At 40.6% G+C, this 23,256-nt stretch overlaps 1 protein-coding gene across 1 annotated transcript in view; it reads left to right on the top strand.

Moving 5' to 3' along the window:
* TUBGCP3 (tubulin gamma complex associated protein 3) overlaps positions 1-180 on the top strand; it is a 59,884-nt gene extending 59,704 nt beyond the window's left edge. Inside the window, exon 24 of the mRNA XM_031056140.1 lies at positions 25-180. Within this exon, the coding sequence (XP_030912000.1) occupies positions 25-180 (156 nt within the window). The remainder of the gene's footprint in view (positions 1-24) is intronic.
* Positions 181-23,256: the final 23,076 nt, after the last annotated feature.

Raw genomic sequence — 23,256 nt, 5'->3', positions numbered from 1 at the left:
TGGCCCGGCCCCCTCTGTTCTCAGGCCCGTGTGGCGCTGTGGCCCGGTCCCCGCTGTCCCCAGCCCCGGCTCTGCCGCCACCGCCCCGGAGCATCCCCGGCCGGGGCCGCCGAGGGGCCGCTGCCGAAGGGACTCCTGAAAAGCAGCCCCTGCAGCCGCCACCGCACTGCTGGAGGTTAAACAGACCGCAAGGATGTGAAGCCTAAAGAAAAACATTATTAAAAAGTGAACAGAAAGGACAGAGAAACTTGTGCGACTGCTTAGTCACCGGTGTTAGGAAAATTAATCCACAAACACCAGAGGTTTATGTCCAAAAAGTGGACAGAAATGAGTCCTTTTTTGGCTTTATTCGAATAAAGAAAGAGGCCATGGGACATTCCCCTGGGATCTCTCGATTTTTTGGAGGACGCAGCCTCCTTTTTATCCTAATTTCCCGGCTGCATTTCCCTTCTCTCTTTCCCCATTGGCTGAGGTACTTGAGAGGTACAGATTCCCCAATACCAAAGATTTCCCTCTAATGGATAACCCTCCCTCTTAATTTTTAATTCTTACCGAACTTATGGGTTTTTCTTCCTCATTGTTTCTTTCATCTTTCAATGTCTAATTTCATTTATCAGCAAACCTAAAGAATATTTGTAAAAGCAAGTATCTTTTTCCATTCATCCATCAGTGGAATCCTTCCCATTGTTCCTTTTATCTCCTGGCGCTAGTTGTATCTACCAGCAGACCCACAGCTCGTTTGTAAAGACAAATCCGCTATTCCTCTCACCAGAGATCTGACATTGCCTGTAACAGTGGCAGAGAGCAGGGCTGGTGGAAGAGTTTGTAGGCTGGACCACAGCGTTTCTCTGTGCAAGACAATTCTCCATGTGCGCCACTGCCCCCATTTATTTCAAGAGATTTGAGTTGCTTGAAGTGGTGTTCAAACCCTCAGTGACTCCTGTGGTTTTGCTCTTACCCTGCTGTCCTCCCTGGGTATCTGCCTCCAGAGTAGGGAGCCATACCATGTATTTATGAAACATAAAGTATATATATGTATATTTCCTTTTCTAGGTCATTACACCAAATAATGTGAATAATAATTTATTCAGTTGACTAAAACTGAACTTGCCAACATGCCAGGAGACTTTCTGTTTTAATGGACTGACTTTGAGTAGTTCAGTTCAGACACAACCTGGATCTGCTTTCTGACTCTTCCCATGACACATACCCAGGGTAACTCCCATGGAGCGGCTTTTCCAGACAAAATGTTGCTCTTTCTCCTTTTCATTTTTTTTTTACTTTCAAATTTTTTTTCTTCTGCAGAGGCTTATGCTCTGGTTGGGTCCCAAGTATGCCTCTAGAATATGCCTTCCAGATGAATGATTACTTCTACTTTTCAATTCAGTTAGTATTTGGTCCTTCTGATCCCATGCCTTGATGTCATTGTTTTTCAAAGATGATCAGGGGTCCGGCTGGGAGCATTATTCTCACTGGCATTTCTATTCCCCCAGTACCAAGTGTGGATAGTGCTTGCTCCAGCTTCAAGTGCAAACTTTGGTAGCTTCGTGTTTCTTCTACATTTGTGGTGAAGCAAGTGTTCTTGCCATTCCCAAAGATCACAGGGGTGGTATGTTTTAATTTATTTTTTATTTTCAGTGCAGGTCATTTCAGTCATCTGCCTTGGAGTTTATCCAGGCTGCCAGCAATGCTGGGACAAGTGCAAGTGAGTGCAGCAAAGAGGCAAGAACAAAAAGATAAATTTCTTAAAGGTGTATTTCTCAAATGTAATCTTTAGGTAGAACAAAACTTTAGTAGCAAAATCAGGAGCCATTGGAGCCACAACCACAACAATATGCTTTGAACGGGTCTTAAACACCAGTGCTTGAGACAGCAGTGTTTTACTAGACCTGTGTAGGAAATTATTTCCTGTAGGGTACAGACCTGCCCTGAGTGAGCAATTTAACCTTTCCACTGCTATTATTTAACAACCTCCTGGTGATTTTTTTCCTGTGGAGGTTGTTAACACACATCTTATCTATGTCATTGACTACTAATTAGTCCAAATAATAAAACACTAGAATTTGCTGATAATGGTCAGGACAACAAAGTGTTTCATACAGACACATACACATTGCAGCCTTTCCTGTGCTCAAGTCATTAACAGGTTTTTTGAACTGTCCAGTTATTGTATTCACAGACAATATTGATGCAATTGTAGGATAATAGTATCATAGAATATCCTGAATTGTAAGGGACCCACAAGGAACATTGAAATCCAGCTCCTGACCCTACACAGAACACCCCAAAAGTCACACCATGCACCTGAGATCGTTGTCCAAGCACTTCTTGAACTCTGTCAGGCTTGGTGCTGTGACCTCTTCCCTGAGGAGCCCATTACTATGCACAACCACCCTCTGGTGAAGAACCTTTTCCTGTATCCAGCCTAAGGCTCCCTTGACTCAGCTTCAGGCCATTCCCTCGGGTCCTCTCACTGGTCACCAGAGTGAAGAGACCAGTGCCTGTCCCTCTGCTTCCCCTTGTCAGGAAGCTGTAGACTGGGATGAGGTCTTCCCTCAGCCTCCTTTACATCAACTGCCTTGATGTTGATGAGTATATGAGTATAAAATTTTCATGAGATGAAATTCAAGGCAGTCTGTCAAGCACTTTGGAGGACAGATTCGTAACTCAGAATGATTTTGGTACACTGAAGAGATGACCTGATATTAATAAAAAAGGAAAAATAAAAAGAGCACACAGTGCACATCACTGCATATAAGAAGAAATTGATGCACAAATGTGGAGAATTTTTCTTTCCAAGCGTCAGCACCATGAGTTCCCAGGATTAGCAGTCTAATCTGAACCAGTGACGTGACCCTCTTTCAGAAATATCTTAGAAGAAACATCAAATGTAAGACATAGGAAGATTCTGGTAAAGCCTGCAGTGGAATCCTATGCCTGGCTTTGCACACTGGACATCAAGAGGTAAACAAGGAAGACTGCCATGACATTGGTCTTGTAGTACTTAAGAGGACAGATGATTATCCTGGCCTGTGGAAGTTGTCAAGAAACTTAATTTGCCATTAAAAAAATTGTAGCCTCATTGCAAAGCCAAATTCCTAAAATAATTTAGCCAAGTTGATTTTCTAAGACCGGTCTGGCATAATGAGGCCTGACAGTGATGACAGCTGAGTTGAGCTCTAGAGTGGTGTTGGTCACTTGGTCTCAGACTCCTGCTACTGTCACTTCATTCATACATGATATGGATGTGCCTGAGCAATTTCCATCTGGAAGTCCAATCTTGATCTCACAGCAGGTCATGGGAAATGGACTAAATGCCTTTTTGAGGAACCCTCCAGCCCAACCCTGATATTTCAGAAATGTCCTTTTCCAGCCCTCAGTTATTGCATAAAGTCAGATGTCTGTTCATTGTCATAAAGTCAGTACTTATCCTGAGAAGCGCCAGGGTGCTCACCATCAGCATAAGTTCATCCAGAAGCTTTGAGAGAAATGTGAAACTTAAAACAGTTCTCAGCTGATCTGGGAGCAAAGGGTGAACAAAATTTTTATTTTCATTGGATCTTGTAGATATAAATGTCTCATCTTTCTGTCCACCTCTGTTAATAGTAACAGCAATAAAAGACATTCCCAACCTACTAATCTAGAGCACCTACAAGTATTTTTTGCAGATAAGCTTTCTGGCAGTGTCAGGTCTTGCTGTCATCTTATTGCAAGTGTTCCATACTGTTGTCTCCATTTCACAAGAGTTTCATACCTTCTTGGTGTTTCTCATGGGCCACTCCTCCAAGCACTGACTCTTCCTTCTTCACAAAGTAGCCAACTGTCTCCAGTTCCCTTCTCATCCAGCTACCCCACTCTTTTATAGCGCTCTTCTTCTCACTGGTTACAGTTGTGGCCTGTTAAAGTCAGGCCTGCTCCTAATCTTTGCTAATTGGCCCAGCTGCAACTCTTATGGGTAAGATTACTTTCTATACTATCTTTCTTTTCTTATATTCTATCCCCCCCACAAGATCTCAGTTACATATTGTTGTTACTCTTGAGATATGTGCTGGGTCTGAGGTTACACCAGGTTCTTCTACTTTTTCAGTTGGAGTTTTTTGTCTTCAATTTTTTTTACCTGCTTTTCATTTCTAATGCTGTATTTGTACAGACCCACAGTTCTGCAGAAGAAAAAAGGAATGCAGAATAAGAGTGGGGGAAAACTAGCTAATCTGTCTCCTTTAGCAGTTATCCTCATTCCTGTTGAGGTGGTAGAAGTGGACTAGAGCCAGGTTCAATTCCTTTCTGTGTGCCACCAAAATGTGCTAAACTCACTTGTGTATCTGCCAACATTTACCTTTACTCTTTTCTTTTTTTAATTTTCTTTTTTTTCCCAGCTTTATCTTCAAGGGACCTTACTCCTATAAAGTTTTTTAGCACACTAAGAGCTCTTTGGTAGGAGAGGTGTACGGTGCTATCAGAATAACATTAGATAATCCACCCCAACAGAGTGTCTAGGAAAGATGATCACTAGAAACAGTGGTGATATAATTTCTGTCTCAGTCATAGGAGCAGTTTAACAATAACATATTGTAAAACCCATGGGCATAATAGTGGGTAGACTGACCAAAAAGACCATGCAAATTGTAACCTTCTAGGAGTCAAAAAAGGAAAAGGAAAAATTTTAACCAATTTGAACTTTCTTGGTTGGGAACTTAGAAATAGCTGTATCAGTTATGAAGACTGGTCCAAAATTTCCTTGCTCTGTCTTAGTAAATAGCCAGTACCTGATGGTTTAGAAGATAATGGAAAATACTGTCTTGCCTCTATGATGGTGAATAAACTATCACCACCATTTTATATGCCTCAACAGCTGGAGTAAAAAATTAGGAAGAAAAGAGAAAGTAATTATCTGAAAAGAAGACCACTGTCCTGGGCTTTTCTTAACAGATACATCCATCTAGGCTACCTTTTCTGAATGAGTATCACCTCTGTTCAAAACTCAGGCTTTAAAAAGACTGGGCTAATTTTTCTCCTTGTTTTGAACACCCTCTGAAGCACATAAATTGCCATACTAGCTCAGCCCCAGGCTTTATTTACCACAGAGCTTTATGCTCTAAAGGAATCATGCAAATGCAGCAGGTGATGGAGTCTCACCTGGTGCATTAAAACAGAATGGAGCATACCCAAACTGTTCCTGAGAGATTTTTGTTTATCCTGTCCTTTAAGAGCTTCAGCAATAAAAATGCTACAGGGCACTGTGCTGGAGTTTTCCAGCATTCTGCCATTGGGTTGGAAAGTTTTTGCTCACTTAAATCTCCAAGGGTTCTCTTTTCTTGCCTGACTTTGAGGATTTTCAAACCAACCAGGGATTTCTAAGTAATTCAAGCAGGAGGGAGGCCTGAAGGCCAGTAAATTACAGTGGTTGAATGTCCAAGCAAGAAGAGACAGTGAATTGCATAGCTGGAAGTGCATGGAAAATAGAAAGGGATGAAAGTGGCTGATTAGAGAAAGTGGTGAACTGAGATTGTTGTGACTGAAACCAGAGGTTTTTTCCTTCCACTTTTTTTTCCAAGACACCCACACAATTTTCAAGTCAACTGAGCAGAGGCCAAACACGTCTGTATGGATGTGGATGTGGGCAGGCTTATGAATTTTGGTAAATGTGGGCCCTCTGCTGTTAGGTACAATAAGAAAAGGGGAAAAGGCCAGGAAAAAGTGTCCAGTATGACAAGAAGTGTCTGTTGAAATTTAAACACTTTTTAGAATTGCCATAGAAAGCCAAGTTAAAGATAACTTGCTCTGCCAATTACTGATTTTATTAACTTTGAGAGTATCTTTAGATATATGGAGAAAGAGACCTGCAATTTGGCAATATACACCGCATACAATGTAATAGCTTGTTTTAAAACACAAATGATGCTGACTATTATAATGTGAACTGTTTTCCAGATGAAAAGAATGAAAGGGATGTAATTGGAGAAGTATGCAACAGTGGCTAATATGCTATTATTTGCAAAGAGATATTACAACTTATAATCTTCTTTCATGGGTTTACGTTGTTAGTGTTTAATCAGGCGTGTGAGTGTATTCAGGTGTTAAACCATTCTATTAGCTAGGAAAATTGCACTATTATTTACTGAGCTGTTTGTGATATATTGTTTTTGGGTTTTTTACTTTCTATTTCTCGTCTTTGTGCAGTTTATGCTATTGTCCTTTCTACTTTTGTCTTGTACGGTGGCTTGTAAAGTGTCACCAGGGCAAATGAGACAGGTAATAATCATGGGTTTTGGGTATTGCTCTTAATAAGTTACATGAACTAATTTTATATCCCATCTTGTGTTTTGGAAGGCATCAAGCTACAAGATGGTGCTTTTGATCTTTTATCAGCTTTCCATAAAGTTTTAAAAAATATGTGACAATGCATAATATAGAAGTGAAAACACATGGTCCTCTCCATCCTTCTAGCAAGAGTGAAATATAGAAGACTGGTGGTGGACTAACTCTGCATGGGTGGAAGAGCTAGCAGAGCAATCTGACTGTGGAGCTAACCTACCTTAGCTGGGGTTTTGTGGAGACAGTTTTGGACAGGCCAGTTCCAGGAGTGCTGTCAAGAAGAGGTCAGGATCAGTGTACCTGTGCAGAAACAGACCCAGGAGCCCATAACCTTTCTGTGGGGTTACTGGGAGATAGGGCTGCAGTAGCCCTGAAAGCTTAGCAGCATTCACAAAGGCAACATGGATAGATCTCATCTCCTCTGCTCTTGTTTCAGATCTTGCCTTGTACAAGGAAGGATGCAATTAAGCAAAGCCTCCAGTATTTAATTATCAGGTGCTGCCACCAGCTACTCTGAGGCCAGAAAATTCACTTCCCTTCTTGTATTACCCATTTGTACTTGTAAGCTGTAGTGCTGCTGGAGGTGGAAATCCACAGGACATGGGTGGCAGAAGAAGCAGTCTGTGGATACAAGAGTGTACAACTTGTTTACACAACATATAAATATGGGACAGTCTCATAGTATGACAAAGAAAAGAGAAGTGGTGCTACACCCTATGGTTAACATGACAACATGTAGTTAGAGTATTTAATGATTGCCAGTCATTTAGCTTACTTTTTTCACCATTTTAAAGATCACTGGTTTGATATGCAGCACTGAAGACTGAAAGGAACTTCCCTCTAAAATTATTTGGTAAGATGGTTTAAAAGTCTGATGGAAAATTCAGGGGGATCTTGATAAATTCAGTATAGAGACATTGAATCATATACACTAAAATTAATTTTCACTTGAAAAGGGAAATTCACTGAAGGAGGTGGAAAGACACTTGTTACTTTTGGTGAAGTGAGGAATTCACCCCATGGGACCACATGCTTTTGAAGGGGACACCCATCTGAAGTGAGTGCTGAACCCGGGGAAATCTTGTGAAAGTGCACTGAGAGCACTGCTGGACAGATCATTGGGTTTACATCTCAAGACTTGGTGTAGAACACTTCTTCAGGGCTGACCTAAAGTCTTTGTTAAATTACAACTTTTCAGTGGAGAACAGGATCTTGATATTTCCCCTATCACAACGATTTCAGATCAGATTCTGGATCTGTGTTGGATCGGCTGGATCACATGAATTCTGGGATACGGCTCAGTAGGTGAAGTCAGAATGCCCCAGTACAGAGCCTCAGGCCAAATACAGTCGTGTTCTGACCACAGTGGAAAGAAATATTCAAGACTATGAGTTTTGGCTCGCAATTTACGTCTGAAAGGGCAATATTTTGAGACAAAAGAGAAGTGTGGTAAAGTACAGTATGTTGTTATGGGAAGTGTTTTAATGAACTGAGATTAAAACAATCTCAAAAATTTATTTGTATGAATTTCAAAATTGCCTTTGCTGACAGAGTTGTGTCCTCATCTGCTTTACTAAAAATATCTACTGAAATGCAGATATTTCCAGAAACTACTGCAGTATTCTTCATAAACTTTAGGTTTCTTTGCTAAACCTCTGTTCTGTCAGAAGTGATCCTAATTATCTGACATTTAATGTCATCCATCAGACCAATTTTTCATTCTTCACATGCTGTTTCAAGAACTCTGATCCCTAATTTAATTAATGAATCATTGTTTCCTGAGTTATTAGCTGCATCTGTTCTTCTTCACTTTTTAAAACAATTGCAATATTTTTTTCACTTGTCTCCTCGAAAATAAATGCTGAAAATTGGTTGAGGTGTTCAAAAGAGCTGTTGCTCTCAAGCCTTTCTCTCTCCCCCTTCCCTTTCCCCTTTCCCTTTCCCCTTTCCCTTTCCCCTTTCCCTTTCCCCTTTCCCTTCCCCTTCCCATTCCCCTTCCCCTTCCCCTTCCCTTCCCTGGGGATGAATGGGACCCTTTGATGCCCTGGAAGCTTCCATGGGGTCAGCTGCAAGCTATTTCATCTGTGGTCTGTCCTCTAATGGCATCTGTGCCCCAGTGAAATCCAGGAACATTTTGATATCCAGTGTTTTATCTCATATTACAGCTAATTAATGCATGCCTGTGAAGCACGTTGAAATTATAAAAACACATACTTAATATTGTTCTCTTTAATGGTTTACTCATCTTAACTCACATGAACTTTGAATTAGAGGGTTTCTGTCTTTGTATTTTAAAATCCATCTTATCAAAGATTGACAAGTTGTTTCCACTTTTCAGAACATGCCTTCTCAGTTTTGGCTTAACTCTGCTATTGACTGATTGAAACACCATGAAAACGTGAGCTCACCAAAGTCAGCAGGGACCATGAGTCCATACAGAAAGTGTCACCTCAGCCATGACTGGACTCCTAAAGCGGATGCAAGGAAGATTTTAGGAAGTTGTCTGAAGGACCCAGGCTTAACTTCCCACTTATGGGATCTGCTCTGGCTTCCAGCTATGCCTGATCAGCCTCGTTGTGCAGCATCGTGGGGCGAGAGCCCAGCTCAGCCCCTCGGGCTCTGGCACGAGTCAGGGGCTGTGAGCTGGGATTTGCTCTTGCTCTAACTCTGCCTAGAAAATAACACTACAATGTGGCTTGGGTAAATGGTGTTTACATCCAGAACTTCCAAACACTCTATTTCTGCTGAGGGCTTAAGGGTGCCACACATCACCATATCTGCAAAAAAATATTTTGTAGGAGTAAGGCTGAGCTTTTGATTAAAGTAGGTCAGGGACTTAAAACCAGATTAACTTTCATCCAAAAGCTGTGGCTTCCTTTCAAACTGGTTTCCTGAGCTGTGGTCTTAGGGGATATCAAAGTGCAGGTGGTGGGATGAAGGACGACATTGTGCTTAGGTCTTACCCCTGACATAGAAAAGGACATGGTTATGCTGGCACTTAAGATCGTGTGAGCATTCATTGCTGGCTCAGGCAAGGCTGCAATGAACAGACACTTCCCAAAAACATGTTGAGAAATCATCTTAATTGTGTCCATTGTTAAAATAGGTGGTTTTACCTTAAGCAGTGATATTATTATTATTATTTGTTATGCATATTATCATACTGCCTACTTGCACTTGTATGTTATTTGAAAGTTAATTATACCTCTCATCCTTTCATCGTCTCCACTAATTTTCAATTTTAATGCATTAATGTGTTATTCTTGTATGACATGTATCTTAGATTCAGGAATAAAAATTAAATTGAAATCTTAAGGTAAAAAGAAGGTTCATCTCAGTTAATTAATATTTACCTCCAGCAGAACACTGACTAATTACACTGGTGCTGTAGTGGGGAGAGACCTGTATGAAGCTGGTTACCCATTATCTGCCCAGCCTAAGGAGCAATCCCAGCCCCTGTGAGCTGATGAGAGTCCTTGAGAAGCTCCCAGCTGCAGGGAAAGCACAGATGCTTTCTCCCTCTGTACTGTGCTGCTGAGGGACCAGAACAGAGCTGGCACCAGCAGCTGGAGGCAAACAGCCTGGGCTGGTGAACAGGCAGAATTTGTGCGGTGCCCTGCAGCACCAGGGAAGGGTGAGCACCTTTCTGCTCCTGCCTATCCCCCTGCCTGAGCTGCAGTGTGCCCTGGTGCTGGGGAGGGCCATGTGGCATCTCAGCTCTGGAGATCCACAGCATCACTTTTGGGGGACTGTGTGCCCTGGATCCCAGTGAGTGTCTACCAATCCACTTTCCTCTTGGGCTGAGGATGGCTGTGTCACGCTGGCTCCTTTCAACAGGTTACTGAGGAATCATAATAAATGGCCCCTTCCAGCATGTCCTGGAGTCCCCCTGAGTTCACCTTAAGCTAAATGGGGCTCTCTTATCATTGGAAGGAGAGGTGGGATAGGGAGTGCTGGTGCCACAGGCTGCATGGCAGCTCTGCTTGTCTGCTGTGATCCTGCAGCTTCACAGCACAGCAGCCCTGTGGTCCAGCAGAGACAGTAACCTGAGCTTGGGAAGGTGGGGCTTATTCCTCAGTGAAATTTCTTCCCTGCTGACTTAATTTTAGGCAAACTTTTCCAATTTCTCCTACACCAACAGATCTTGCCAGGTCAGATGCTCACTGGTCTTACCAAGGTCTGTGGATAAGCAGCTCAATGGTATTCCTGGGAACAGGGTGTTCCCTGTGCAGATGGTCTTGTGAGTGCTGCTGAGAAGCTGGCTGGTTTAGGAGAAGACCTGAGTCCACAGCTATGAGATTCCCACAGCCAGAACAGGAGGAAATGGCTGCACTCCTAAGCTACATTCTGTTGGCAGTGCTGGGATGGAGATTCCTTCCCCCATGCATGTGCCCCCATTAGAACCAGGCCATGTAATCATCATGCATATAAAGCAAACAAAAAAAAAATCACCCAAATTTCCATGCAAAGGACCATTTTATATCTACCTCAAGTATGCCTTCTGGCTTGATGGCCTAACAAACTCGCAGGACTGAGTAGGCATCTTTTCTCTAAATCACTTTTGGCAGATATTTTCATTAATCATTGCTGATCTGAACAGTTTGATTCCCTTAAGTATGTAAAGCATGTGCTCAGTGACTGACTTAGTTATGGAGCCACCATTTAGTCCAGAGGTTAAATAGAAAGTTGTATTACACACAGTACTGCTAAAATAACCCCAGGCTTTTAGTTTTGATTTCCACTTTATTGATTTGCACTAGGTAAATTTAATTCTAAATATTAGAGATGGCTGAGATAGTCATTCAATTTTGTTATTGTAGTGAAGAAACCATTAGGAAAATGGAGTAGTAAAGGTCACAGTAATCTTTTCTGGAATGAAGAACCAATTTTATTCAGAGGTCAGATTTGTACCAAAAACTCTATGGCACTCTCACTATGTCATTATTTAAGCATTTACATGGTTTCATTGATATACAACAATTGTGAAACATGACATTGCTCAACAGAAAATGAAAAAGTGTGAAAGAGCTTCTTTCCTTCCACACATGGGTTGTGAATTTCCCATGTTATGCAAGCAATTTCCTATGTTATCCTGCTTGCACTCCTGAATTTACTCGGTTGTGGCTCTTGACAACAGCAAGCTTCTCTTTGATCTCAGACATACTTCTAGGCATGGTGTCAACACCAGTGTGTTAAAAGAAGGGGATTGATGAGGACTGGGTCTCCTCCTGACTTTACTGCAGACTCCTTGTATAACTCCAGGTAAGTCCTATGGAGGCTTTGTTCCTTCATTAGCCAAAACAGGGCTAGCAAAGCACCCATGTTTCCTGAGGTTGAGGTAAATACAATCCTTTTCTAAATAGAAATATGTGTGAGCTGCAAACACAAAATAAATTTCTGTAACTATACCTCTTCCTCCTTTTCACACAGTGAGTTATCACTAAGTCTATAATTTTAATTCTTATATGGCTTTATTGTCATGGGTGAGCATCAGAAATAATGCTTATTTGCATAATGTAAAATTACTTATGTTGAGGATTTCACTTTCTGCTTATCATCCTGTCCACCAAGGGTCCTTTCCACCCTTACATCCCACAGGACTGTCCTTGTTTGATTCATACACTGTATCTTTCCCAAAGGGAAAAATGGGAATAAAAGCAAATATTCTACAAAGGTCTGATAAGCACTTTTCCCATGATTTGTATGAGTGCCAAGATCAATTGCATAAAGTGTGTGAAGAAATAAGCTTTCCTAAAATTTCCTTAAACCTATGGCATAATTTATATGCTCTTTTCTTCAATTGTTCTACTGAATAAAAATAAAATATTTTTATTATATTAACACATTTTAATTAATAAAACATTGTATTAAATTTTCTGGTTTCGATTTTAAGCCCTTTTGTGCCATTGGTGTGCCAGTGATTTTCAAGCATTACTTTGTCTGAAATACACAGTAACATGGAAAATGGCTTCAGAATCCTGGATTAGCTGTCACTGATGGCATAAGTCTGTCAATAGCAGCCAGTAAATGCAGGAGACTGACTTTCTCCTCTTATATTTATTTATAACTGCCATTTCAGAATAGCAATAAGACACTGCAGGCTATGCATTTTGAAGGGATTATTGCACTTCTCTTATGACTAAAGTCACCTGCCCTTTAGCCTTGTGTCTTATAACACCTCCTGAGGAGTTCAGTAGCAGTCCAGAAATGACAGCATGCTGTGTCCTATAGCTTCAATGTATTTAGCTTGATCATATGGAAAAATAATGACAAAGTAAGGGAATGCGCAAGAAACCCACCCCAGCTATTCCATTCTTTTCCCATTCTTTTTAAACCAACTTACAAGTGAAATAATTTGCAGGTTGCCAACTGTTTGTTAAAATGTACATGAAATGTGGAATTGTTTCCCTGTTACAGTTAGGGTATCTTGCAGTATATATGAAATACCAACCTTTAAATACAGTTTGGATTGTTGTGTAATATAGAAATAAAGCTAAATTCTTAAAAGGGTTAAACAGTTCCATTCTGCCTTAAATTACCACTGTCATTCAATTCATTAGATGAGTTTATGGAGTTACAATATGTCTGTAATTTATAGCCTGCTTACTGACAAAGCTTAATGCTAACATATGCCTAATTTGCCAAGGTTATCTCAAGCCCCATTCATCTCCCCCACTAACAATATGCTGCTGATTCCATGCTTCATGGATGAGGTACATGCGGTTTCATATTTAGTGCTATCAATCACAAGTAATTGCCTCCAGCTCCCCGCCTCAGTGTTCAAAGTGATTTCTCTTCAGCCTCCGAGGCTTGATGAAAAGGGAGTGTGTGTAGCCAGAGGAGGGCATCCTTCTCCAGCCTTAGCAACTGCGGGCCTCAGGCAGCTGCAAATCAGGGAGCAGCAGCAGCCAGCATTTCCAAACTTTCCTCTTCTGGAGCACTTGGCAGTCGGGAAAGTGCATTCCTGGCTATGTGATTGTGCAGCAGTGGCAATTGTCTGTGGGAAGTGAGTCGGCTTCTGGAGTGCTGCCCTTGGGATTTCCCCATTCATGCAGCTGGACTGATCTGGGACATCCCAGCCCAGGTCCCTGTGCCCCAGATCACAGATTGTCATGCACCACTCCAGTTCTCAGCCCTGAGTCTGTTTGCAGTGGCATGTGAGATGTGGTAGGACCAGAGGCTACCAGAGGAGATTACAGTACACACCTTTTTTTTTAGTATCTACTGAGTCTTCTCAGTGGGATTGCCATACCAACAACCAACTGTACCTTATGTAACATAATAGCTTTAAATCGAGAGAGACCCAGTTCTACCCCCTCATAAACCTGTGCCCAGCTTTGTTACTGGGAAGGGTCCCTTTGGTTTGTCTTGCAGAAGTGTGTGCTATATCCAGGTCTGAGAGTGACTAACTCACAGCTCCCGGTTCTCTTCCTCTTTGTCTGCTTGCTGTTATTTTCTGCAACCTCACATTAAATTATAATGGCCCCTTTTATCTGCATGTACTTACCCCTCTCCCTCCTCAGTTAAACTTTTTTGGCATGCCTGTGGTCACCTTTGAAGGTGGACACTGACTGGAAAATTCAGCTGCAGTGTCTGATCCTGAGCTGTATATGCATAATCTTATTGAAAGTCATGGGCATTGCTCACAGTCTCGTATGAGCACCAACATTTGTATTTATAGCACATGGATAAAAATTTCAATTTTATGAATGCAAGCAAACACACACCACACACATTTTCTTTCGAATGAGCTGCTGAGCCATGCAGTTATGTAGGCTCCTGAGCCTTCAGATTACACATTCCAGATAGTTCTTAGATCACATTAGAAAACACAGAGAATGAGTTAACAAATATATTTTGCCTAAAATATATCTCCCACTTCACTCTGGGATCCAACAAAAAAGAATATCAAGGGAAAAAAGTTTCCTCTCGGATGCTCTGCTGTCAACTAGCTGGAATCTCAGATTTGTTGAAGATGTTGTTGTGCTTGATATTCTGAAACTTCCCCAGAATAATGGAGACTGTTTGGCAGACCCAGTGAAACTCTCTGTTCATGTTAATTGACTGTGATCTGCAGTGCTGAAAGAAATGACTGCAGCTAAAACAATCCTGAATGAATGAACAGCTGTATAGGATTTAAAACCAGAGTGATGTTCATTAGTTTCACTGCATAGAAACACCATAAATTTCAAGTCCACTAGGGGAAAAAAAAAGCATTCTGGAGGAAAGAAAAAGTTTATTTAAAGAAATAGCTGATGCTGATTTTAGTTGTTTTGTTTTTGGGGTGGTTTTTTAAAGAATTAAAAATCATTGTCCTGTATGGAAGTGACAGCTGAAAAACAGTGTTAGCTTCTGTTAGGGATTTGGGTTTTTTTCTTTGTTCCTGTGCTGGGCCAGAACTCAGGGGCATGCCATGAAAGGATAGCAGTCATGGACTTCACATATGTTTACTTCAAAAAGAGCAAACTCCCATAGCAATCAGAAAAACTATTGCACTTGCAGAAGAAAAGCCTAACTCTGTGGTTGTGTGGTTGATTTTTGTTATGCTTGTTATGAACTAACATTTGGGTGGAATTTAAAACTGTGGTCCTTGCTTGTACTTACAAAAGATTTTATTTCTTAAGAGTCTGATAGGATAAAGTCAAAGAATCTGCTAAAAATTTGTATCCATTTTACTGCCTGGCCTCAGATAAAAGGTCAACAATTTTATTTTTATAGTACAGGTCTAAATTTTTAGCTGTGCTTTTTAGTGAAATAGGGTGAGTAACAGAAATACATGTAACACTGTTTTCCATGTAATTTATTAATATGCTTTACAAGTTAAGAGGGCTGCACTGTATGGATACAAAATAAATTAAATTCAAAGAATTCAGTATATTCAATAGCTATTAATTACCAGACGGGTTGGAATTTTTTTTTTTTAAGGAATATCTGAAATAAACATCAAAACAAATTAGAGAACTCAGAGACACCATGTCTGAAATGGAAGAGTTTTAAAATTGTTTCTCAATGCGAGCATTGTGAGGTTTCAAGAAGATACATATTTATCCAAACACAACTTAAGCAGCACTAGCCAATAAATAAAGTATTCAGAAGACTTATCTTTTTGTTTTAAATATTGTTTCTTGAATCAGTGGCTGGAAGGAAATGTCTTTGTGAATCTTTGCTTACATTCCAAAGGGCTCTGAGGCTAAGTGGCTGCACTTTGCATAGCGTCTGCTGACTTCCCATTCAGAGCCCCTCGGGCAGGCGGGGGGTGGAGGGGTGCTGTGCTGTGGTTTGTGGGAATAGGCTCTTTCAGTTCTGGTTTATTACATGGCTAATTAACCAAGGTCACCGAGCTCTTTTATAAGCCTGCCAATAGAGACATCACTGGTGCTTTAACAGATATGTTTATTATATTGCATGCCCTGATAATATGACATTGATTAAAAAATATATGGGGCAGCATTTACCTGAAGCATGGTATAAACCTGCAAATATGGGAACCAAAAAACCCTGAAATAACAGGCAATACCATATATTTGTTTAATCTTAAAACAATTTCTTTTCTATATTATTGCGCAATGGTTTGATATAGCAAATATAAACAACTGGAATTTATAAGCTGTTATGTTAATGTGTCACAGTAGTAACCTGACTTAACCTGTGACAAAGGATCTTTGGGAGATTGCCACTCTATGTAGAAATCACCATGGAATGCCTGGCAGTGAACAATTGGTGAGTAAGACAATGGACTGCACCACCAGGCTAAAATCAGCCTGTGTCCCTGAAACAGACACGAATGCAAAATAGGTCTCCTTACTGCTGGCTCTGCACAGAGCCATCTTGCAAGGTGTTGTCACCCTCATTTAAGCAGTGAAGGACTCTCTCAAAACTAGTGAGACCACTGCTGTTCTCTGCTCCAAAATGTCAGGTGAGAGTCCTCCTCAGGCTGTTCTTGGCACGCCCGGTGTCGTCCTCATCGCTGCTCCAGCCCTGCCTGTGAACACAGGTGTGTGTGACATTGTCCCTGTATGAATGACAAGTGCAGCACTTCCCAGGGGAGCTTTGGCAACAGCTCATCAGCCCCACAACAGCCAGCTTGTACCTTCCTCTGAGTGACCCCCAGCAGCTGTGCACTGCTCCCTTCTCATCTGCCAAGAGCAGCTCATGGGAGCAGCGCTGCTGCACAGCGGTATCCTGAGCATCAGCAGGGATACACATTCCCTGCTGTGTGCCAGCCTCTCCTCAGACTTGGGATGAGCTGCAGCTCCCATGTCTGACACTGGCAGTGGGGGTCTCTGCAGGTTACTGATCCTGCATATGGAACCTGTTTGTCCATGACTATGTGGATATGGCAATGTGTCTCAAAAGTCCCAGCTGGAGGTTACCTGGTGTGGTTTGACCCCCACAATGCTACAGACTTGAACCGGAATGATTTCAAGATGATCTTCAGAAAGGTGAGGAATATGCATTCCAGTCTTGAGTGATGGTGTGGGGAGTAGTCTGAACAGTCTTATCTGGGAAATGCCAACCTGCACTTCACAGAATCAGAGTCACAAAATCACAGGGTATGTTAGCTTGGAGGAACAGTGATTCATCTGGTCCAACCTCCTTGCTTAAACATGTCCCTAGATGGTTCTTGAATATCTCCAGTGTTCAGTCACCTGCACAGTAAAGTTCTTCCTCAAATGCAGGTGGAGCTTCCTGTGCATCAGTTTCTTCCTGTTCTCTCTTCTCCTACTGCCTGGCACCACAGAGAAGAGCCTGCTGTAGTGTTGTATCCCTGTAGGGTTTTGCTTTACCTAGGAGAGAGAATTCTTCCTATAGTTATCTGGCCAGAAGCTTTTGCTCCTTTGAAGTATGAGCTGGAGAAGCTACAGAATGGTTATCTGGAGAAGCAACAGAATGGTTATCTGGAGAAGCTACAGAATGGTTATCTGCATCTTATAATCTGATTAACCCCACCATTGGAGCTGGTGCTGGTCATGGTGGACCACATCTGCAGTAGCCACAACCAGCAACAATCATTTCTGTTATCTTTAGAAGGATCTAATGCAGAACTAGACGAGATGCAAAGAATGACCAGACCTTTTCACAGGCTTTTACAGTTCATATGGGAAATTGCTTCATTACAAGTCACTTCTATATACTTGGTTTCTATTCTTTCCTATACCATTTCTGGTCTTGCTTCTTGGACACAAATTGTCAGAATGAAAAGAGAAAAAGCTCAGAACAACAACAACAACAAAAAATTCTCTAAAAATCGCAACCCAAAGAATTACACTCTGCCAGAATGAAGTGTCAGTAGGCATCAGACTTCTGACTCCACGAAGATCAGGCAAAGAGAAATTTTTGCTGTCTGTCTCCTGTACTTCATCATTCAGTAAATTTAGCAGATGAATCTGGAATTATATTTTGATCTTTAGCTGTTTAATATCCTGTTACAGTCCCTGGAAGATTGGTCAAAATACTGTTCTAGCCATCAGAACACAGGACAAGCTAGTGTCCTTGATTAGAAGCAGAGAGACGCTCATTTGCAGCTCTTCTGTCACACATAGATTTGCTTTCTCACTGCCAAGAAGGAAATTCAAGCACATCATTCATGTCCTGGGTGAGTGAAAGGATGGAACAACTACCTCTCACCTTTTCAAAAAGGAGAAGAGTGATGGGTTCTCCATTTTTTATGAAACAAGATGAGATGCACCTTATTTGGTCTGATTTGATTTCAAATGTAATTCTATTTTTACTCACCATGGCCTAAGTACTTTCTCATGCAGTGAGTGTAAACAGGCTGTCCTTTTGAGGTGGGGGTTGCAGGCTTACAGAAAGGTCTCCACAGATTTGTGTCCTGACACATCCATGCAATCATACTTGAAGTTTAACCCTCTGGAGATGACTGTGGTAAAGAGTAGTTTCTAAATATTTTAAATCGGGAGCAACTGAAGATACCGGCTTGTTCAAGCTAGATTAAATTATGTTAGTCTTATCAGGATCTTTTTTTCTGTGATTTGTCTGATTGTGGAGCCTTGGATGTTCAGACTGAATTGGCACAACTTTTTTCATTTCACTCTGAAAGGTCAAACAAAATACATTCTTTTCTTGCTCATAAGTACAGTTTGAAAGGGAATCTCGCTGTTGCTGCCACTCCAGGTATAAGGGGAGTGTATCTGTAAACATTTAATTACCTACTTTGTAAAACCTAAACTAATGTTTTATAGGAAAAATCAAACCACAATGTTTCTGGAGAGGAACATGTTAAGACTTTTATTGCTTTTATTTTCTTCCAGCAGTGCCTAATATCTAAATGAGATAGATTTAAACAACTTCCAAAAGCTTTTGACTTGAGTAGGCCATGCCAACCGTTTAACAAACAATCTTTTCCTTCCACACCTATATTTTTTCCAGTCATGTGAAATCTGCTATGTTTGGTATTAATCTTCTGTAATTCTTTGGGTAAAAAGGTCAACAATCTTTTTATCCTACCATCTTTTCTTCTGAATACCATCCTTTGTACCTGGCTAATAACTTGAAGTAGTATGAAAATTTAAGCAGGTAATGTCTGTTCCCAATGTTTCTCAAGAGTCCTTTTGGTTTTAGACACCCACACATGGTCTCTTTTTGTAAAAAGAGGTGTTTTTCCTTCAAGCTCCCATACACTGTTTGCTAAATCCTCAGTGAGCTGAAGGGTTTACACCAGCAGGATGGATACACATGATCCTCTGAAAGCTGCCATTAGAGCAATTCATAAATGTGGCTAACAGGGTGGTAAAGGCACTGTGAGTTCTCAAATATCTCCACATCTTGGATCTTAAAGTTCTCCTAAAACACTCTATTACTGCAGTTTTGTCTTCACTATCAGTAACAAAATTACAAACATTATGTTACCTCAACAAACTGCTGGAAGACTTATTAGGAAAATTCTTTAAGCTTCTTAGTCTGCAATGCCTGAACCTCACTTCTTTCAGCAAAAAATTCTTCGAAAGGCCTCTAAGCCTTCATTGTCCATCTTATCTGCTGTTCCCAAACCCCAGGAACATTATGTATGTATGTATGTATGTATGTATGTGTATATATATCTATCTCACGTGTCTGTAGGGGGATAGAATATAAGTAAATAAAGGTAGTATAGAAAGTAATCTTACCCCCTAAAGAGTTGCAGCTGGGTTAATTATTAAAGATTAGGAGCAGGCCTGACTTTAACAGGTCACCCCTGTAGCCAATGAGAAGAGTGTTATAAAAGAGTGGATTGGTTGGTTGAGGGGAAACTGGAGTTGGCTGTTGTGAGAAGAAGAAAGAGTGCTTGGAGTAGCTGCCTATGAGGAACAGCAAGGAGGTATGAAACCCTTGCACTAAGGAGACAACAATATGAAGCCTTTGCAATATAATAATGTGTGTCATCATTACAACATATTTGAAACTTACAGCTGTGCTTGGAGAATTGCTGCATACCCATACTGGGCTTCCTGTTGCACAGCCCCATGAAATACTTCTGCCTGCTTTGAAATGTCCTTCTGCTGCCTTGTGTAAAGTAGAGGCCAACAGTCTGCTTGTTGGATGGTCAAAGCCTCACTATATTCATTTGGCTCTTCAAAACGCAGAGTTCACTCCTCCCAAAATTGTTATCAGGTCAGTACAAAAATTTCTTTAAAGGGACCATTCCTGTGGCCAACACCAGGGTTTATTTGGCTTCTTGAAAGAGGATGAAAGCTGAGAAGAACTTTCCTGAGACCCCTTTCAACAAACCCTTGGAAAAGATGCTTGGAGCTTCTCTTCTTGCAGCCAGAAGAAAGGGGAGAAGGAGGGTCTCTGTGCAGTTTGAGGAACAGAAAGAACATTTGGGCCTTTTTTTACTCTGATACTGAAAGACCAGTTGGTCAGTGGCTTAATATTGAGTCAGGACAATTTGTTTGTTGTTTGTCTTGAATGTAGAGAAAGGGAGTTTAGGATTTGGTCGGACTAAAAACATCTTCAAAACCTTCACTTCTCACACAGACTTCACACAAAAGGAGAGTGGTGGTTAGGAAAGGGGTCTGGCTCAACTTCTGGAGCTAATTTCACTTGATGATGTTGTGTTGTCAGCATCAACCATTTTGATTGCCTAATTCTTTCCATTATATGCTAGTGTTTTCTTCTGTCCATAATTCTGTCAAGTTTCTGTGACTTGGGATTAATTTTTTTTGCTTGCACTCTGCCAGTCCCTGAATACTTGTAAAGAGAGGCAAAACTTCCCTGAGAATGATGTTAGAAAAGGCTTTTGTGATCCTTTTCAACTTTTTAGTACAAATCTTCACCATTTTTATGATTTTGAGCAGGTATTCAATTTGTCATGATCTGGGGAATAAGGAGGGGTTCTTTTTGCCCCATGAGACTCTGTGTGGATCAGAGCAAGATAGGAGAAACTTCACTACTTTGTTCTGTCATGGGCCTGGTCTATCAAAATTCCTCTCAGGTATCTCAGATTTTGCTTCTCCGATTTGAGACATGTGAAGGAAATTGGGAACCAGAAAAATTTTTAAAAGTGTCACTTATCATTTTAAAAATCTTTATTTAAATATAAAAATGTTTATTTAAGGTATAAGGAAACTCTTCCAAAATATTCTTGTATCTTGCTCAATATTTCCTTCTCTGCTACAATATTTAAATTCTATTTTTGATGTAGGAATTGACCTACCTATTTAACTTTTTCCTTTAGCTATTTTTGTTTTCATATGTATGTATTTTATACTGTGAAAAAAGAACCTGTCTTCACTTGAAGTTATTCCATCTCCTATTACATATGAGTATTTATCTCTGTATGTGTGTGCTTACTTAAAATTTTCTTAATGTACTTAACGAGATTTGCTTTTTAAAGAATCCTAAGCATGCCTATCTTAATACTTGAGCATAAGAACCTAAATTCTTTTTGTAATGTATTTGCCCTTAAAGTAGAACTTCTCATAAAGTGAGAGAAGTGTTGTTGGGCCTGCTAGGGAATCAGCTTTCCAAATCCCAGCCTGAACTCTGACAGGAAGAAATAAAAACATAAAATATCCTCTACAAGTTGGTCTGAACCAGCATATATATATTTATTTCTGCATATGAAAATTGATTTTAAAACTAGCATTTTGCCTTTGACTATATAATCTTATTCTTAAACACATCTCTTGACTAGCAAAAGCCATGCTTAGGCTGGGAAACGAAGGATTGCAATTATGTAAATCTTTCAATCCTATATAAATACAGCCTATCTACTTGAAGCTTGTTAAAACTCTCTCAGTTGCAGAAGTAGTTCTCATCAAGCCAGGAAACATTATATATGTTTCCTGGAAATATAATATTATGACCAAGCTCAAACTAAAACTCATAATTCCAACTCTGACTATTGGATATGAATGCATTAAAGAGGTCACAAATTATTTAGAGTAAACATAAACAACAATATTCAATGTTAATTGTTTGACATTTTCAAATGAATCTGAAGTAGTACAAATATTTACTGGACAGAAAAGAAGATATTTCATTGTATAACTAGTAACTGTTAATTATTTGTCTCCATGAAATAAAAAGAACATCTGAAAATTGTTTTCATACTCTTTTGCTGATCTTGGGTAAAGGCCCTTTTATCGTTTACAAAACTTTTTAGGGAGGGGACATTTTCATAACAAGTAAGATAGACAACTAGTTGTAAGACTGCCATTACACCATCATGTTGAGAGGTCCTCAAAAGATGTGCATGAAGTACTTGAATTGCACCATTTTGTGCATCACCTCCCTTCTGAGTACTTCACAGGTTCACTTCAGGCCCTCTCTCTCTCTCTGGCTGCTGACCTGACAGAAATGTTTATACTTTGGATGCTTCAGAGCTGCTGTTCTTCAAAATTGCCTGTAGCTCTATTTGCTCAGTTCTGCATGCAAGGGGAAGACAGACTAATTTTCACCCTGTTATGTGTACATTTGCTTGTTGTTTGTATTTGTTGTACTTCTATTCTGGGCTTTCATCCAATACCTTTTATTAACATTTTTTCTTGGCTGTCTTTCCCATTCCACATCCTATTTTTAATTTATTCTTATTTTTAACTAATTTCAACACTTGTATTTTTTTTTAGCACATCCTGCAGTCTTTTTCACTGTTTACTGGAGCTGTTTCCTTCACAACATTCCTCAGCAAAGTCTCCATGTCTCAATAACCATGTTCCATTTAAGCTCTCTAAAGAATTTTTTTTGCATCATCATTCACTGACATTCCCTGTCCTAAAACTCTGAAATGGAGTGTATTCAGCTTAAAAGCCAGTTTATTGGCCAGGGATTTATTTTGCATTGAACAGAAATAAGGTGCTAAGCTTCTTCAGTGGAGTCCTTTTCCACCTTCTGACAGAATACCAGGAAAATGTTGCAGCTGAGCCTGGGATACTGGTGATAGATTTTTGTATTTGTACTACTGGTCTGAAAAGTCTAGTTTGGTTTGCCTTCAGATTTAGAGAGCTGGAGAGACAGATCAGTCCAACATCTACACTTTTAACCATCTCTGGTTAACCTCCATCTTCTGTTAGGGTCTTGTTCCATTTCCTCATGGACTAGGAAGAAGCCATAGAGATTTGAAACTCTGAGAGCTAGAAGACTTTGGCAAACAGGCACAGAAAGATATGAGGTCCCTGCGCACTGGGGCTGTCTCATCCTGTCATCTGTCTAACAAACCCTTCTTCACAGAGATGGTCTTCTTGAGAGGCAGCAACCATGGAGGTTGCTGTCCTCCACAGAAGCATTGTCCTTGTGACCTGACTGGCTCAGCCACCTTTTTCTGCTCTGGAGACCTTTCCATGAATGGGAAGGTACAGATACTAGAAGAGATCCCCCTTCTGTCCCTGCTGTGGCTCGCATGGGATTCTGACTTGCAGAAGCTGCGTCAGATGCCTGGCCAAACCTAGGTCCACGTAATTCCAGCTCTACTGAAGCTTTTGATGTTGATTCACTGTTTCA

Source organism: Geospiza fortis, unplaced genomic scaffold (assembly GCF_000277835.1).
Source record: "Geospiza fortis unplaced genomic scaffold, GeoFor_1.0 scaffold192, whole genome shotgun sequence".
NCBI lineage: Eukaryota > Metazoa > Chordata > Aves > Passeriformes > Thraupidae > Geospiza > Geospiza fortis.
The sequence above is the reverse complement of the archived record's forward strand: the minus strand, read 5'-3'. Positions and strand labels throughout refer to the sequence as shown.